At 52.5% G+C, this 17,991-nt stretch overlaps 3 protein-coding genes across 3 annotated transcripts; 2 read left to right on the forward strand and 1 right to left on the reverse strand.

Annotated features, from left to right (window-relative positions):
• Positions 1–3,872: 3,872 nt before the first annotated feature.
• On the forward strand, positions 3,873–4,308 carry LMH87_005676 (uncharacterized protein; the record flags this gene model as incomplete). The annotated part of the gene is made up of 2 exons (XM_056203438.1): positions 3,873–3,996; positions 4,055–4,308. 2 exons carry the CDS (start codon positions 3,873–3,875, stop codon positions 4,306–4,308), a joined length of 378 nt encoding a protein of 125 aa, XP_056058898.1.
• A 2,790-nt stretch (positions 4,309–7,098) lies between these two features.
• On the forward strand, positions 7,099–7,637 carry LMH87_005677 (uncharacterized protein; the record flags this gene model as incomplete). The annotated part of the gene is made up of 2 exons (XM_056203439.1): positions 7,099–7,270; positions 7,444–7,637. 2 exons carry the CDS (start codon positions 7,099–7,101, stop codon positions 7,635–7,637), a joined length of 366 nt encoding a protein of 121 aa, XP_056058899.1.
• Positions 7,638–15,237: 7,600 nt separating this feature from the next.
• Positions 15,238–17,706, reverse strand: LMH87_005678 (uncharacterized protein; the record flags this gene model as incomplete). Its single annotated transcript, XM_056203440.1, has 3 exons — positions 15,238–15,302; positions 15,375–17,417; positions 17,481–17,706. The coding sequence occupies 3 exons, from the start codon at positions 17,704–17,706 to the stop codon at positions 15,238–15,240; spliced, it is 2,334 nt and encodes a 777-aa protein (XP_056058900.1).
• Between the last annotated feature and the right edge of the window lie 285 nt (positions 17,707–17,991).

A 17,991-nucleotide genomic window follows, 5' to 3' on the forward strand; every position in this document is an offset into this window, starting at 1 on the left:
TGCACGCAGGCACTATGTCAGCACAACTCTCGCCAGAGGCCATCATCGGCCTGGTAGCACTTGGTCTCGCTACCCTCGATATTCTCTTCAAGATATGGCGCTATCACAAAGTCCGACAGGGGGAGTTGGCCACCCACCAGGCATTGAGAGACATTCAGCGTACGTTTCTCCAGATTCTGTGCTATTTCTCTCTTCTTTCGCATCACAATCCCTCTTCTATAAGCTACCGATAGAAGCTCACCACATATAGTGCAACACATCTAGTGTGGCTGCCCCTCGCGGGAGCCCTCTGCGTCAACCCCATGGCATTCGTCTTTCCCATCGTTACTCGTGGACCGGTACCGATCTCCGCCCGTGGAGAAGCTTTCAGAGTGTCGCAGCCACGGCAAAAGCGATACAATATTTTAATTCAAGAGGGAAATATGTACCGTAAAATAGAGTAGATCGCGAGGGTATACAGATAGATCAAGATAAATTGCAATCTCACGGATTGGTATAAAGCACTGCTAATATGAATTATTCCTGAACCTACAGTAACGGATATCGAATGTTTTGGGGGTTATATAGCTACCACATGGCTGCTGAAGGCGACCATATCAGGGATCGTGAGACTTGGAGATGCCCTAAAGGCCAAGCGTAGAGCAATGTCAGAGACTGGTCGGCTACATCGGACACTACTGCACGAGCATCATGATTCTTTTTCGCGTGCCAAAATCCGTCAGCTAAGTCAAGGCTCCGCCTTCTTGCCGCTAAGTATATCATGCCTGCGCTTATGTGGTGTTACGGCATCTCTTCGCTTCCTAACTTCCCCCGCAAGACGTGACCTGACTCGCAGGAGCATATGCTCACATTTATGAATATCGCCCTAACTTTACGGCAACTGGGAGTGAGTACCCCGGGCCTGTTATTACGAGACTGGACTTAGGTAGCTCGATCCTGATGCTTGTAGACTTCTGACTGCCTATTGGAGGTTAGGCGACTGTATCATCACCTGGCCATTCTAGCTAGGGCGGCTCCCAACACAGCTCCCTCATGCTGAAAAAAAAGCCGGCGTCGAAAAGATAGCCAATATCATCAAAATAGAAACAACATCAGAACAAAACAATTCGCGATATGGTAGGCCGAGAAAGAATCCTTGCCAGGTTGTATCGCGGCCACGATGTGCAATGGCCGGGGTAGCCAACGCTGACTTAGACGCCGCGACAGTGGCAGACAAGCTCGGGAATCGGCCGTCATGAGCAGAGTCGGGGCGGAATCTCGACGCGAAACGGGTCGGCAGAGACACGTCGCGCATGGATGCCTGAAGCTACAAAGTGCTCGGTGCGGAAGAAAGCAAATGGAAAAAGCCTGCCCACCTTCGCCGGCGCGGGTTTGCGTCGCGGAGCTCCTCCGCGTCGGCAAAACAGAGGAGCCAAAGTGAGCAGACTCGTGTCTGCATGCCTGCGTGACGGTCGCGGCGCTGCCCTTGCAGGAACATCAACGCACACGACGCAACGTATTACCGAATGAGACCTCTCCTCTCATATCCAGATGCTACCCAGAGCCCACTGCCGCTCACAAGATTGTTCTTAGCAGCCGGCCATGCCACTTCCCTAGCACGAATGGTCCTAGCCAGTTTATGTCAAGCTCCTGAGCATCGCGACAGTGCCACCTTGCTACTGAAATACTAGGATGTTGCTGTCCTCGGGCCTCCACCTCGGGTGTGGCTCTATCATTCACTGGCTTGACGCCCGCTACTGTCTGTTTGTGGGGATGAATCCCAATTACCATACCCCGCCAATGCCGAACAGATACTTGCCTTGACCGGATTTGACGGGAACTTGGTGCTGTCCCTGTCTGGGTTTCTGCCGCCCGCTGCAGAAATTTGCGGTGATGTCACCCGCACCTGCGATGTACGCAGGGCAGCGTGGCGCAGTCTCGTGGCTGGTCCATTGACTCGTTTCGACGAGTCTTTCCTCCGTCTGCCGAGAGAGCGAAACAAGCAACACGAGATTCCGGGAAGAAAATGCAGAGCTGCCAATTTTCAAGTGAAATACGCTGGCAGTGGCTTCTCCGGACCAGCTTTTTAGGCCCGAGCGTACGAAGTTACAAAGAGAGCATAGTAGAATGGCAGACCTAGTAGAATCTTGGTGACGACAGACGACAAACACACCCTATTCATGAACCATGGTTTTTGCGCACCCCGGACTTGTTGCGCACCTGATAAATATCTTGATAGGCTTTATCCGTACGTCTCCAAGATTGTAAGATGGCGTCGTCACAGATGTCCTCGCGCCGGCTCATGGCATCCTTGAACATCCGGCAACGGTACGCATTGCGCCAATCGAGTCACAACGCCTTTTGAGAAATTCCATTACTTTCTTTTCCTTCTCCAAGTTAATAACTGGACGCAGCAGCAGTGCCCACTGCATGACATTTTCCAATTCTTGACGCAGAGAAAAGTGGCCAGCAGGTGGTCCACGGAAGAGTTTGACGAATCGACACGCTGGCCCTGGAGGCGAAGGCTCGGCAGCTAAGGCAAACGATGGAAGTGCAAGGCTTTGAGTGACGCACATCATAAAGGGGAAGCTGGGTGTAGACGGAAAGCAGCCGCATGTGGCCATCTGCGGTGGCTGCTGCAGCCACTGAATTTGACTGTGGGCAAAACAGAGCAGCGACCGGGGCAGGAAGCCAGCAGCTGCAACAGCAGGTACCGCGCACATTCAGTGTTCTTCTTTTGTCAGAACCTGCGAAAGAAGTAGTCATGCGAGGGCAAAAAGACGTGCATCACATCCACAGGACAAGAACTGACTCGCCACGGCTGCAGGCTGTCTTGGATCACACAAAGACGGGTACTTGCGTTTGTAACTACCTAAACGTTAGCTAGTCTGACCTGTGGTGGGGTCGGCAGGCGCAGGTGAGTATCTTCCTTTCTACTTGTCAGCGTTGGCGCGGACAGCGAGGGACTGATGATGGTGGTGGTGGCATGGGGGAATCCCACTCTCGGGCGCGGGGCGTGTCCAGCAATGCCAGTTCTCTTTGACCGTCTTCCCGGCTTTCTGCCTTCCTGTAGGGGCCCGTCCGCCTTTGGCAGAGAGAGACGAAAGATGTCGTCGGCGACGCAGCCAATCAGGGCCAGGGCAGCTTTAATATAGGGGAGGTGTGTGTCTCTGCGCAGTGCCCCAGGCCGCGAGACTCCGAGCTGACCCATTGCGCCACGCCTCTCGCTTTGGACCGCTCTACCAAGGTGGCGCTCAATCATGCCAGGGGTGTCGTCGACAAGACGAAGATGCTAAAGGCATGCCTAGTTTTAGAAGCATACGGTACCCAAGTGACAAGCCTGATGCCCGTGACCAACTATGTATCGCCGCACCCTCTCGGGAGTATTCGATCTCATCGCCGCTGAGCTCTATTACACATCAGCGCGCAGGGACTTGACCCCCTCCCCTCTCCGTTTCCCCCGACTCGCCCTCACCCTTCGCAGTTCCTCTTTCTGAGAGTGGGGCTAGTACTCACACACAGGCCTGGCCAGTATCTGCATATGATTCTTTCGTTTCTATAAAAGAGTCCTGCCTCTTCGGATTTGCCACCCACGCCCCTACCTTTTACCTTTGTATTGGCCCTGTCAGATCCCCAAATACACAGGCTATAATGAAAAGCCTTCCGCGTCGTGCAAGTACACCGTCTTGCGACGTGACTGGAAGCATATTGTACTCTTGTCATTGATTGCCTTTCTAAGCATTGTTTTGGACTTCTCTTCCTGCCAAGAATCACTTTTACCCTCTAAGCTCGAGTTTAGTTCCTTTTTCAGCTTGCTTGTCTCGCATGTCGCACACCGTCGCGAACTTCCACTGCACATCCCAACCCGGGTCTACACTACACACTCGCTGCTCATGCATCTCACGCCCGAGGCCATCATTGGCATCATAGCCCTCGTTCTTGCTCTCCCGCCCGTCCTCATAATCCTATGGCGCTGGCGCAAGTCGACATGGCGCGCGTCATTGCCCGTCACTGAAGGTACGTCCGCGTCCGCCGTCTGTCCATTGAGCACAAGACGCTAATGATGAGAGTCAAGGGCAGTTTGCGCCACGCCACTCCTGGCAGCTGCCACTGCTACCACCACCGTCGCCGCCGCCGTCGTCGTCGTCGTCGTCGTCGTCGTCGTTCTTCAATATTACCCGCGCACTTCATAGCCAATACCCCACGACCCGGCTTCACGAGCACGAGCAACAAGAGTTTTTTTACGTGGCTGTATATCAAGGTTCTACTTGGCGTTCTCCCGAGCATCCCTCGCACAGACAGAATAGTACAGACGGTCGATGGCAGTAAGCTTTAAAAGCATTCGAAACGGCGAAATATAAGATGCATGTATAAATGTGAGAGAAAATTCTACTTTAGAGTATATTTAACATAAAATTTACCAAGTGGAACAGAAAAACATGGTCCATTTTCTACTGCAGCAGCGTACGCTAGCCTTAGGCCTTTGTGTTTTGCCTCAGTTGCGGCAGCTTATCCATATGCGTTTCAATCACAAGCCTCTATACTACTCTCCCACTACTTCTAGAGAAAAAAAAAACTTACGCAACCCGATGAGGAAAGGCGTGGGTCAAGACAGCTATGACATGGTTTTGCGCCAGAGCTACGCGAGGGGATTAGGCTGCGTCGGTAGCTTAGCGTTATAGCGAGTGTTTAAAAGGTGGTCCGGGGCAAACGGGTAACGTAGATAAATGGGACTGAAACGTCGTGGGAAACCTGGCCTGGATTAGATGTGCTCCGCCAAATCTTGTGGTGGCGGCACTCGGCTTGGACCAGTCAGTCACAAGCGGCTGGCTACATCTCTTTGGCACGATACCTGATCCCGACACACCCTCCATCGCTAGCAATCCTGCGTCAACAACCCTACACATTACGAATACGTCTGCCTGCTAACTGCCTGCTAACTGCCTGCTAACTGCCTGCACAATTTCTACTTTTCCAATTCGTGTGCCACAGTCCAAGTTTAGCCTAGCCTAGCAAGGGGGATGCCAGCCCAGCCGCAAAGCGTGTGGTTCAGCGGGTGTGCTTAAAACGACAGAATCAAAAAATCTCTCGTTGCCTTTTTTTTCTTCTGGAAGTGGGGCTAGTACTCACACACCGGTCATGCCGGTAACTTTTGTTTACTTGTCTGCACTCTCAAACACTACGTACTGGTAGAGGCCCGCTACCATCGGTGGTCTGGCGGATTGGCTCCCGCGTGGCAAATACATCAACTGTGAGACGAAATTCTCCGGTTCAATTTGTGGTAGCAGAAACTGTAGCTATAGTAGATCCGCAAGGCAATCTCGAGAGGTCTTACCGATTTGCCCATTCGGAGCCGAGTCGTACTGCTCTGACCTGGCGACAGGGCTTGCTCGGCTTCGAGCAACAGCAGTGGAAGCTGCCCAGATGAGAATATCACAGATAAATGAAGGCACTGGTGAGTTGGCCTTGAAACAACTCGCATCGTCGTATTTTAGATCACTTTCGATGAAGAAGGAAACTCCCCACCACCAAAATTGAGCCACTGATTTGGTTACAGACCTCGAGAACCCAGAGCAGGTGGACAAGTCTAGCATCTTCTTTGAGGGATATCAACGGCAGGCCAAGGGCGGAATGAGAAACACTCATTCATTGGTCACCATCAATCTGCGCGCTCACATGGCACCCACTCACCTGGTTCGCACACGCTCAACGCTCTGGGCACATTTCCCGCGCCACTTGCTGGGGGCGTGGCACCTGTCCGATATCGAGAGCGGTGTTTCGCTTGACCAGTCTTCCTGGAGGGGGCTGATGCGATGCAGGTGCCTTGGTCTTATTTAGGGCGGAAACTGCTGCCAGACCGGTGAGCTGAGGATTGTGCTAGCAAAAAATATGCTTCCACAACAGGCATAGCCACTGCTGCTCTGGTCGGCGCCTCGAGCTGGATCATCCTACTCTGCAGAGCACACTGCTACATCGTCGAACGGTTTGAGACAATTATGTACTCCCACGAGATGCGCCTATACACAGTCGACCAGACCGACCAAGTCGCGCAATGGTAGACTTTGGCATGTGTGTAGCAATGCGAAACAACCTTTGTTTACATGGGTAGGAACTGTGGTAGAAGACATTGATTCGCAGAGGGAAGCTTCATCATGGTGAGCTGTGCGATCCTGATCCTCTCCCGCGGCCCCTTTGCATTTTGCCTGTCAGGCCAAGATACCCACTAAGCAGATCACACCCATTCCTCCCAGCCTCGGAGCTGACCAGAGTGTGCAGAGTGCCTTGGGCGGGCTCCAAAAACTTTGGTCGGGAATAAATTGGCTTGGAATCTTGGCCGGGGGTACTCAGGCACAAGAGGCGGTGGTAGCCATGTTGTTCTTTTCTGTCTGTAATCGTACCAGTAGCTACGCTCTACTGGGTATGAGGCGAAAGTTTATACCCGTGCGAGGTACAGATTACCTATTTGCCGCTAAGAGATTGATTCCTTGTCGAGGATAGGGGGCTTGTACCTCGATTTTGGTGAGAGAAACGGCTCAAACCCCTGCTAGCTTGTGGCCATCCTGGTAGGTACAAGCAACAGTATAAAACTTACCCATCCTACTTATTAGTAGTAGCTCTGGGACAGCCTCCGCAATGCCAGCTGGACCCCGACATGCCGGTCCAACAATCTCTCCGGTAGTTCGGCTCTCGCCGCTGGCCTAGGCCAATCCCTCGTCGTCGGATCGGGGCTCACATCATAATGGAGTAACCAACTACTTAGTTACCAGTCTGCTCCGCGTGTCGCCAATACTTGCTCGAACCGTTGCCGCCTACTTCCTCAAAACGACCGGATCCCTGCCCCAGCCCGACTCCTTCGCACCTTCACCCCCATCCCTGTCACGCATACTACTTACCAGTGCTAAATGCTGCGAGCGCCGAACTTTCACGTCTCTTGGCCTGTATCCCGGCCGCTATGAGCCACTGCGCCACATCTACCAGTGGCATTTCAACACCCAGAATTTCTACTGGTACCACTGCACTTCAACATCTTTGGCTAGTTAGCCTGTGTCTTATTTCTATCCGCGCCATCCTCTGCAATTCTCTTATACATCTCCTTTCTTCATTCTACATTCTTTTGTCATGCTACTAAAATACATCATGACGTCGGCTCAAAATTCCCTCACACCAGAGGCCATTATTGGCATTGTTGCTCTTTTTCTCGCCTTTCCTCCGCTGGCCTTTGGCTTCTGGCGATGGCGACGATCAGTGCGGCGCCTTGCACCTGGCGTCGATTCGCTGTACGCCTCTGATGGTGCGTTTCTTCCTGTCTCTTATGAACTCTCTGGTGGCTCTTTACGGTGCTCCATCTACTTTTGCTTTGACAAAAATTTATTCAATTCTTGTTCCATGCCGGGGGTACTTCCGAGGTGCCGAGAAATTCGCAGATGAACCTTTATTGGGCAAGAAAGCTAATGTGCAACGCAGAAGCCATGACGAGCCCACGCAATGCGACCCACCATCTCCCTCAACCCTACTCGCCTGTGTCCCCCGACTCAGGTGCCTCGTTGGTTGATTACACACATAATCAGGGCTATCGGCAGCATAGATTGATTATGGTCTCAATATATGAAGAAATTGCTACCGGTCGTTTCCACCAAGACGCTTGGAAGGCTCGCTGACAATGTGGGAGGCTGTTTCTCGCTGAGAACTAGTACACAGTTGCAAAAAGGGTCTACGTTTCAATTCTGACAACATGAAAGCCAACATATATGTGGACATAAGGACGGAAACAATACAAATGCTGCCCCAAGATGCCCCGAGGTGATTTCAGGAGTAACGTATCAAAGAATTACATTTTTGCAGCCTGGCTCTCACGTATGTTTGACCATGCAGCTCGGAGAGCAAGCTCATTGCCCGGGGCTAAGGACCTCTAACTAGCAAGCCACTTCATTTTTGGGCTGTTATTACTTTTGGAAAGACAAATCAGTAGTAGCCAGACCCGGTTTTCTATGGGTGTTTCTGAAAAACACCCATAGAAGAATGGGTCACCTCTTTTCAGCTGCTAAGTCAATGCAGCTTCAATGCTGCTCCCGAGGTGCCCTGAATCGACGTCAAGTGTATCTAGTAAGGAATTACAGATGTGTTGCCTGGCCCACAGGTCTGCTTGATTAAGCAGCTCGGAAAGCAAGGTTGACCACTGGGGTTAAAACCCTGCAATTGTTAATTGAGCCACTCTAATCTTTGTCGGCTCGGAAACGATTCTTCGTCTACCATTACTTCTACAAGGCAAGATCGATAACAGCCATGCCCAATTTTATATGGCATTTTTTTGAGAAATGAATTTCTCAAAATTAGGGCACTTCTTTCCAGCCACTCAGTTAGTCAATCCATCAGTGCAGCTTCATCTCGGGAAACAGGTGGGATTGATTACACTATATATGCATCCGGCTTCCTGATAAGGGCATTGAGGTGTGAGACTGGGTCGTCTTTCACGATGCATCTGAGCGCCATATTTTGGAAACATCATCAATATGCGCAGTCGGAAGCTGCAATACATCGCTGTTGGGTGCGGCATCGCCGTCTCACAGAAGAATTTAGCGCAAATCATACCAGCGTGCATAGGCACGTCACAAGATGGATGGCGCAGACTAAAGAGGGATGGGATAGACGGAAAAAAGCTACGGCCAGATTTTACCCGCAACGTGACGTCGCGGTGGCTTGCGTGTAGTACACTTTGGTGTCTGGGTGCGACCGGGGCGGCCCGTCAGGAACGAGGCTACAGCCGAGATCCAACGGTAAAAACGGTCACTAGCCTTGGCTAGAGCAATGGGGCCCGGAGATGCGGAGAAGTACTGGGTAACCAAACCAAAGTTGATCTTTAGAGACGGTAGGCACCGTTCTCAGCATCACAAAGAGGATGGAGTTGTGCCTAAACCGTTCGGCAGAAATACATGATCAAGCCTAGAGAGCTCTGTGTGGCATCCCGTTTTGGAGTCGCAATAGATATCGCTAGGAAAGGCAGCAATTGTCTACTGATACCAGCAGTTCGTTCCGTCTCCTTGCCTGTGCCAGCTCTTTTGCCGTTGTCCCAGTTCCTCGCGTCCAACGTTTCGAAGCACGTCACCGCGTCTTGCAAGCCCCAGGCGCAGTTCGGCTCCGGTGCGGACTGGCCGACCGTGGATTTTCGCATGCAGAATATTTCCGCCTATCATCCCCACTGCACAAAGTCTGTACTTACAGAAGCGCTTTTACTTATCCCCGTTTTTTTTTGCTTTTGCATACAGAAACTGTGCATATATTCCGGTGCATTTCGGGTCCTGTTGGTCATTTGGGAGCGTCGTCATTCATGTCGGTCGACCAGGTGTCGACCACTACCTATCGTGCGATGATGCACTGCTTCCAATTATATAAATTGGACATTTCGTGGGATCAAGGATATGGCATTTTTTTGAGAAATGAATAACACACAAGATAAAAATTCTACATATATGGCATTGGAGTTACTCCATCTCCAAATTTATTCCCCGCCTGGTTACGATGCGTTTCTCTCGTCCTGCTCAGTCTTCATCCTACACGCACTTAACGGCCGCTCACGCGATCAGACCCGAGCTTGTCGATTTTTTTTCAATGGCTCTCAGACCTGAAGCCATCATCGGCATTTTTGGTCTTTTTCTCGCCATCCCGTCCCTTCTATTTATTCTTTGGCAATGGCACAAATCTAAACGGACGACCTCCAAGCCTCGGGATTCTGAGCCCCACTCCCAAGGTACATAACCCGTCACATCGCACACGCAACATCATGACTTTTTTACCTCTTCCTTTGAAATTTTTTCTTTAATAATTTTAATGATCTACGCCGCACCGCATGCTACAGAAATTACTAACGACACCTAGAGCGCAGCTCACGACACCGCTCGTGGCAACTTGCATTGTCGCCTCGCGCAATTGCGCCGTTCATGAGCAGTTCGGGCCCTCCCCCGGAGCATTATCTTGGTGGAAATGGTGACGAAGAAAGAGATATTCTCTTCCTGACTGTATACCAAAGCCCTGCTTCCGGCCCGAGACATAACGGCTGTTGCCGTCGCGGCTAGCGCGCCGTTAAACCGCAAGGAAACGGCCAAACTAGACAAGGGTACTAGAATAACCGTCGCTCATAGACAGCGGAATTAAAATGAGTTAGGAGACAAATCAAATTAAATATGCAGCACTGAGATTCATAGTGGACAAGCGCATACGTGCTGTCTGTGGTACTCGCGCTCACTAACACGCGTAAAGCCCAACGAAGCAAAGCCACAGGCTGCGCCTCCAGAGCTCGAGGTTTGGGTACTTGTCGAACTGTGTAGTAGCGTCGACGGCAGAGAGCAGTTGGAAGCTGACACGGCGCCGAGGGGATACTCCCAGTGGGAGGCATTTCCCGTTGGCAGTCACTATTGAGAGAAACAGACCTTCAAAGGGAAATCTGGCATATGAGAGGAGTGAGGTGTGGGCAGAGTACAAGGCCATGGTGTAGATACTTTGTACGAAGCACGTACTGGTTGCAGAGAAAAGTAGGCTAACCCAAAGCGCTCCTATCTGTGCTGTACAGCCGCACATAGGAGCGCTCTAGGTTGGCCTGAGTTCAGAAGCTCATAAAAGTCTGCGACAAATGGAAATGTGGCTTAGGTTTAATGGAAGCGTCCGGAGAGTCGCTGCAGAAGCTAGATGTGCACCAGTAGGATACAATCAGCCTCTTGTCTGTGGAGCAGTCATTTCACCTAATGGCGAAGCGCTGCGAAGGAAAGTCAGCCGCGACATGTCAGTACTCACTGGTAGCTAGCAAATGTTATATCCTGCATATGCAAGGATATGTGGGGTTCTTGCCAGTGCTTTTCGACTATTTGCCATTCCACCAGTAATCAGCTCGCTCAGGCAGGTTCCGTCGGCCGCCACAGCTGTGTTCCAGAGCCCATCCGACCTCCCTCGCGCTCTCGCTACGCCCCGCCAGATCCGACCTTCAGCTGCCAGATCAGACCCTCAGCTGCGAGATTGGCCCCTCAGCTGCCAGATCAGACCTTCAGCTGCTGCCAGATCAGACCATCAGCTGCAAGTGTCGACCTGTATGAAAGAGTCAACCTGCAAAGGCGAACATTCGAAGTATGTATAAAGACTTGTTCGGCACGCTTCACTCGTAGTATCTTAGCGTCAGGCATCACTAAGTGAATCTTTTCACGTCTGTTCACATTTTCTTTTTTTCGTGCCTCTTCTTCGCCTTTGAATCCAATAAACCGCGAGCCGGCTGCTAATGCGGAACTTCAACTACCCTGTACCATCATATTGTACAAACTCTTTTCGGCAATAGACCAGATGACCCTCACACCAGAGGCTACGATTGCCATAATTGCACTTATTGCCGCGTTGCCACCTTCAGCCATTATTGTCTGGCGGTGGTTAAGACGATCGTTCGTCAAATCCCAACGTTTACCGGATTGCGAAGGTGTGTGCTGTTACCGGGCTCGTGGATCTTGAAACTAGCAAGTATGCTAATTCATAGAATTTAAAAAGAATCGGAATTGGAATTACGGCTACCGCGTGTATCTCTTCCGGCGACACCAGAGCCTTCGCGCGAGGGCCAACTAACAGGTTGGCCGTGTCCTAGCGCTGGTTGTGCACAACGCTTGGCTAGTTCAACCACAGTATTGCTAACAGTGGAACAAAGAGAGCTGCATTATGTCGGGATATAGCAGCAGCTGAATTAGACAGCTTACAAAAGAAATCTACCATATTGTGTCGTTAGTCAGATTTGACCCTCCAATGGTCGTCTTAATCGCTTATCAAGGTGCTACATACCAATTTTCCTGAATCTAGCGTCCATCTTTGGTGTAAGATCTGGTTGATCGCGCTACAAAGCTGTCTCCCGAAACGCCTTTAAGGAGCAAATAAGGGTAATGCAGCCTATACCAAGCAGTAATGTGTTGGCTGGCACGCCCACCACGCTGACTCAGCCACTCTGGGGTTTGACTTGGCCACAGGTGCTTCCCTCAGAATAGCTTCTCTCTTCCTGCACCATCACGAATACACTTGTTTCCCTTGCTTTTGCTTGTACCAACGGGTCGTGAGATACAGTGCCGTCGAAACCCCCCTGCCAACTCCAAACTCCGCGTGCACACCTCCAAGCCCTACGCGGGGATGCTCTGAAGTGCATCTGGTTAAATGACCTCGGGGGAGAGGAGCTCCAGGATTTCGAATGCTCGGTCGATGAAGGAATGAGCATCACCAAGCACAACGGAGGGGGGTTGCGGGAGGCACCGTCCATCAACGGACTCCAAGCCACAACAACATGGCCTGGTGCCACAGAGGGCTTTTTTTATGCTGCGCTAACAACGGCAGGCCCACTTGGACTGCGTTTTACAGGGGAAAAACGCAGTCCAAGTGGGCCTGCCGTTGCTGGCGAAGCATTCAGCGGCCCTCGTCCCAATCCAACGGCGATCACGGATAAGCTCTACTGGTACCTGACAAGGCACAGCTTTCCCAGTACAAACACTTCGCTACAAAGTCAAAGTACAGTAAGCACTCTGATTGCACTTCAAAATTTCTTTAGCGAAAGCTATGTTGTCTCTTCAGGCGGTCATGGGGCTGAACTGAAATGTGCAAACCCCTATCTGCTTCATAGTGAATCGGCGTTGGACAGTTCTACTTCTTGTTGATATCTAATGCCGGCCCACAAAACTCAGGCAGTTTCTTGAAAAGTGCCTGGGTTTTATGGGGTGGGGGTGTTTGGAGAGTTGCACCAGAAGAGTTGCGCCAGAAGCTTAGCTGGGATACAATCCGCTTCTTGTCTGCATTCTGCGAGAGGCACCTTGACAAAGAGCATGCAACGGCCCCATATTTTCTTGGCCGTTTTTCAAAAAGGGCCAAGATAATATGGAGCCCTCGACGGCATTCGGCGCCAAAGAGCTGTCGTCATCTAGGCATTGTAATTGTAATGAGTTTGCTCAATTGCCCTCGGTCTTCTTTCAAACAGCCTTTACTGGAGGCTGAAGTTGACTGAGCGTCGGCAGTAGAGCGACTGTAGATGCCACAGCAGTATTTTACATCGGCAATTCAGGGCATGTGGTCAGAGCAGTCCATTGGCGCATACATGATTGATGTACAACTCCTTTCACCTTACCGCCACTGAGCCATGCCGTCAGCCGCACCCAAAAGAGGTACCCCGCGTGGCGTCTTCCGGGTCGCACGACGCTCAGATCGTGTGTTGCCAGTTGGATCCAGCCCAAGCCATCTGGGCAGCATGTACTCAGTCTTCATCAGCAGGCTGTGCATGGGACTCTATTTCAACGGTTGGCAATTGAACGACGTGAAGTGAGCCTTTCACCATTAAATTGAATCGTTCTGCTCTTTTTTCTCTTCCCGTTCCTTCACCTTTTACTTTTTTCGCTTTTATCACTAACACTCACGAACAGACCGCCAAAGGCCTCCTACACCATCATCTCGCGTGCATCGCTAGGCCGTCCAAATGACACTCTCGCTAGGAGATATCACTGGCCTCGCCGGTGTCGCTATCGGAGCCCTTTCCCTGATTGTCTCTGTATGTAAGTGGGGTTCCCACTTACGACATGCGACTGTTCGAGCAGAGGCAGATTGTGGAGGTATGTTGTTGCTCTTGTGCGCGACCACCAAGTAAAGATGGCAACTTACTCACGGAATCGAAAAGAGGTGGCGATGGAATCTCTGGCTTGATCATAGTTCCGCGGGAAACCATGTGCATTTTCCGGGGACAAGTTGGTCTGTGGTTGCCCGCCAGTACTGGAGTACAAGTCTCGCGCAACGCTAGACTCGCCTGGCTACAATGCGGATTGATGTTGAGGAGAGAAGCACGTAGTGCAGTGTTCATAGTAAAAATAAAATCGATGACACATGGCAGTAGTTTCCTGGTATACTGTGACTTTACCCAGAAATATTGTCTTTTCTGCGCGTCGGTACTGGTGGAAGGCTGCGAGGCGGGTCTACTTTGTGGTGCACAGAGCATGTACCCATGGAAGAAGCATATTCCCATGCATGCTTGACAGTCGTTTTGGTTGGATGTCCATTGAATGTCTATTCAGAAATGGCACATTTTGGGTGTACGGCGTACGCCCAATCTGAGTCATTCTCCAACTGTTTGATCGCCGCCCTCCTGTAGACAGCCGTAGCAAAATCTCGCCAGAGTTCAGCCCATAGGCTTTTGCCGCAATTACTGGGGAGAGATATGGCCCACAATCTCAAGCCGATTTGATCTCGACCAGGCGCGACAACCGCGGCATCATTCTCAAATCTTACTGAGAGATGTACATGAGCAAGAAGGGGAAGCAGAGGGCTGACAGAGAGCTCAACGAAGGGACAACTAGTGCTTTTGTATCATTCACCCAATTTCCACTCGCGCCAGAGAGGCTCCTTTTGTGGGGTCGTTACGGCACCATCTTTCCGCCCCGTAGGGCTTACACGGCATGGCACCAGTAAGCCCTGCGTTTCACGATGGCAGCACGGCTCAAGTGTGCATCTGCCGACAGGATGGGCCTCTTTGCCATCATGAGAGCGCTTAAACTACAGACAAGATTTTGAAGGTGACTGTGCTCATATGCAATGGACTCGACGGGCAACTCCATAAAGTATCATCTACAACCATCTTCAGCGCCCGCGTGGTCGGCAAACTGACTAGCCAGCCACCAACCAACCAAGTCTCGGCTGGGCCTGGCCGGGGCCCATGTACGGGTACTCGGCACAGATTTACACACACCACACAGCCTTACTGCGCCCCGATTTGGCGAAAGTGATAACGCGGCCTCCTGCATGGAGCAGCACACGGGATTACGTGACCCCTGACTGAGGGAAATTAAAATCGAACCATGGGCGAAAACGTCTGAAAAACATACTTATTTCGCACCGCAACCTGTTCTCAAGACCAGAGCTCTACCCTCCTTCTTTACCAGGAGAATTGCTGCGCGCGCTAAAGACCGGGCCGACAGCCGAAGCCACCTGCGCCATGTTCAGACTCGCCGTCGCGACCGCTGGAGCCGTAGCCATGGCGACAATGATGGTCTTGCTCATGATCCTCTTCATTCCCGCAATCATTTAGTACGTCGCAATACAATTTTGTTCATCACAGCCAAAAAGAAAGGCACAAATGAGTACACACTAACACGCTGAAAAGAAAATGTTGCCAAGAAGCCAGTGCCGTTAGCACCATCGCGGCCTGATAGTCATAAGCGTTGGCGCGACGCTGTCTGTGGACCCTACCAAAAAGAATTTGGAGAAAGGGGAGGTCTACGAATCGGACGCCTTGTAGCAATAGTCGATATGACCGTTGGCTGGGTTTCCCCAATAATTTGCTGTTGTTTTCACTCGTTTTAGCGGAGTTTCATGTAGCAGCTTCGGCTGCCCAGGAGTTGGTCTATACTTACGAAATTTCACGGCTGCTTTTGAGGCCCCCAGCACCGCAAATGACAGAATGAAAACCATGACCGACGTGCCGCCGTCCAGTGCCGCCGACACCAGGTAGTTGTACTTGACAAAGATGTTCGGGTGGCGCCGACGCACATACCACTGGGCGGCGAATCCTGCCGCGAAAAAAGTCATGACCGACGAGTTGATGCCCAGGTTGAGGTAGCACAGGTAAAACATGATGACGGGCGTGTTGATGAGGTCGAGGCCCAGCCGCGGCCAGCGGCGGTGCGCGAGCCAAAACGGCACCGGCGCGAGGAAGCCGAGAAACGTCACCAGCGGCACCCACTGGTACTTTGCGCCGACGCTGAAGAGCTCGTGCGGGAAGCCGCCGAACGTGACGGCCTGCGCGTTGAACTGCTGCGTGATGGCGCCGGACCAGATGTTGGTGCCCTGCACGCTGCGCAGGATGTCGGCCTGGTTGTCGATGATGCTGTTGGCCATGACGTAGTTGAGGCCCGCGCCGACGACGGTGCCGACCATCTGCATGCAAAAGGTGGTGCGCGGCGCGAGGTGCCCGTACTGCGCGAGCTTGAGGTCCTTGGCCAGCAGCACGCCCTGCAGCAGCGAGTTGTAGCTGTAGAGTGAAAAGTACATGTTGGCGATCGGGAAGCGCGGGCGCATGTAGCCGCCAATCATCTGGATGATGGACTGGATCGTGAAGCTGACGCCCGTGATGCCCTGCATGGAGCCAAAGATGAGCAGGTGGCAGTAGCCGACGAGCAGGGCGACGAAGAACCCCCACCAGGGGAGCGTGCTGCTGCTCTGGTAGATGATGATGAGGCCCACGGCGGCGGACAGGACGAGGACGATGCCGTACCACCAGTCGGGGCATTCTTTGTAGTTTTGCATCAAGAGGTAGTGCGGATCGTAGTGCGCCTCGGAAGTGCTTTCGCGGTCGGCCGGGGGAGCGTCCGAAGAGCGGCCCAGGCGAGCCTTTACAGAGTTGATGCTGGCAAGGACGCGGCGTGGGTTGAGGAAGCGGAAAGCAGCTTTGATCTCGGTCGGGTACCAGAGAATCAGGTGCGTGATGGCGGCGGCGATACACATGTTGGTCAATAGGACGTTCAGGACGTTGCTAGCGGAAAAGTTGGGCAGGCCGAGCTGTGCGGCTGCCGCGAGATCAATCTTGCCATCCGGTCCGATGGCGGCCGTCTGGTTCCACTCCACCGGGTTGCCGGCCGTCGAATCATCTGAAAAGATGAGCTGCGACAGAAACGGAAACTTCTTGGCGTCCCATATGTTGCTGTAGTAGACACCGATGAACAGGACGATGCAGCCAGTGATGCCAATACCCTGGCTGATGAGGCTGCTCACGGGAAAGTACAGCGGCGACTGGCCTCCCGAGATGTACTGCCAGTCGAGGCAGATGGAGAAGAGGCCGAGGCCCTCGTTGCCCTCGGCGCCTCCAAAGATGTTGGTAAACGTCGGGCTGTTGCGGTTGGCGAGGCAAAAGACGCTGATGCCAGTCAGCAGTGGACATATCCACTGCGGGATAATCTCCCAGAAGAAGATGCCGAGGAAGACGTAGAGGAAGACGCGAAACGGCTTGCGGTTGCTCGGCGCGCGCGAGTGCAGCCGCTCCAGCATGGTGTTGATGGGCAGGTTCGACGGCCACAGCATGGCGGCCGGGTACACCATGGTCCGGCGCATCAGGCCGGCCATGCCGTAGCCAATGCACTGCGAGGACATGAGCATGAAGAAGGTGATGGCGCCGCTGAAGCGCCGGTCGTAGTACAGGCGCTCCGCCGAGACGATCTCGAGGCCGAGCGCCGACGTGCTCGCCGCGTTGGCCATGATGGTGATGGCCAGGTGCTCCTTGACGTTGAAGGGGCCCGGGTTGAGGAAGCGCCCGATCTTGCCTTGGCGCGGGAGTAGGCGCGCCATGGCCTCGCCGAGGAGGAAGGCGACTACGGCGATGAATACGGCGGGGATGGAGACGAACTGCGGCTTGAAGTAGAAGATGCCGGATAAGACGCCGCCAAAGACGGAGAGGCCCAGGCCTGCGCAGTCGTGTTAGCGGGTACTGTAGCGGCACAGAGAACGAAAGTGGTAGGAGCACATACCTAGTACCAAGGAGCGAAATGTGATTGCAGATAGAGTAGGGTCATCGTTGAGATGAATCGTATGGGTGAGGACGTCAAACGCAGTGGCTGGCTTGTGCAGCTTGGGCTCATCTTCATCTACATTCTCAACCGTCACAGGCTCAATCGACTCTCTCTTTTCATCGCGAGCCCGCTGCTCTGCGGCAATGGGCGCAGGGCCTTCTTCGTCCGGGACTTGTTTTGCCATTTTTGTCCTTGAAAAGGGGAAAGAAGAGCTAGGACGGACTGCCGAAGTGGTAGACCGTGCCCTTTTTATCTTCAACTAAAACATTACTCCGTAGTCCCAGGCCGCTTATCAACCTAATCGAAGGGACTGGGACCCTTTGCGTATGTTACCCCGCGCTCGATATTGACGGGGCTTGGATGCGGGCGCATCTACTGCCCTGCTGTCTGTGACACCCCAATCGGGGAACATGGAGATGTGATTGGGGAGATTGAGTTCAGCTCTGCGACCTGGGCTAGGGAGCATCAG

The sequence above is a fragment of the Akanthomyces muscarius genome, chromosome 1 (genome assembly GCF_028009165.1).
Source record: "Akanthomyces muscarius strain Ve6 chromosome 1, whole genome shotgun sequence".
Classification (NCBI taxonomy): domain Eukaryota; kingdom Fungi; phylum Ascomycota; class Sordariomycetes; order Hypocreales; family Cordycipitaceae; genus Akanthomyces; species Akanthomyces muscarius.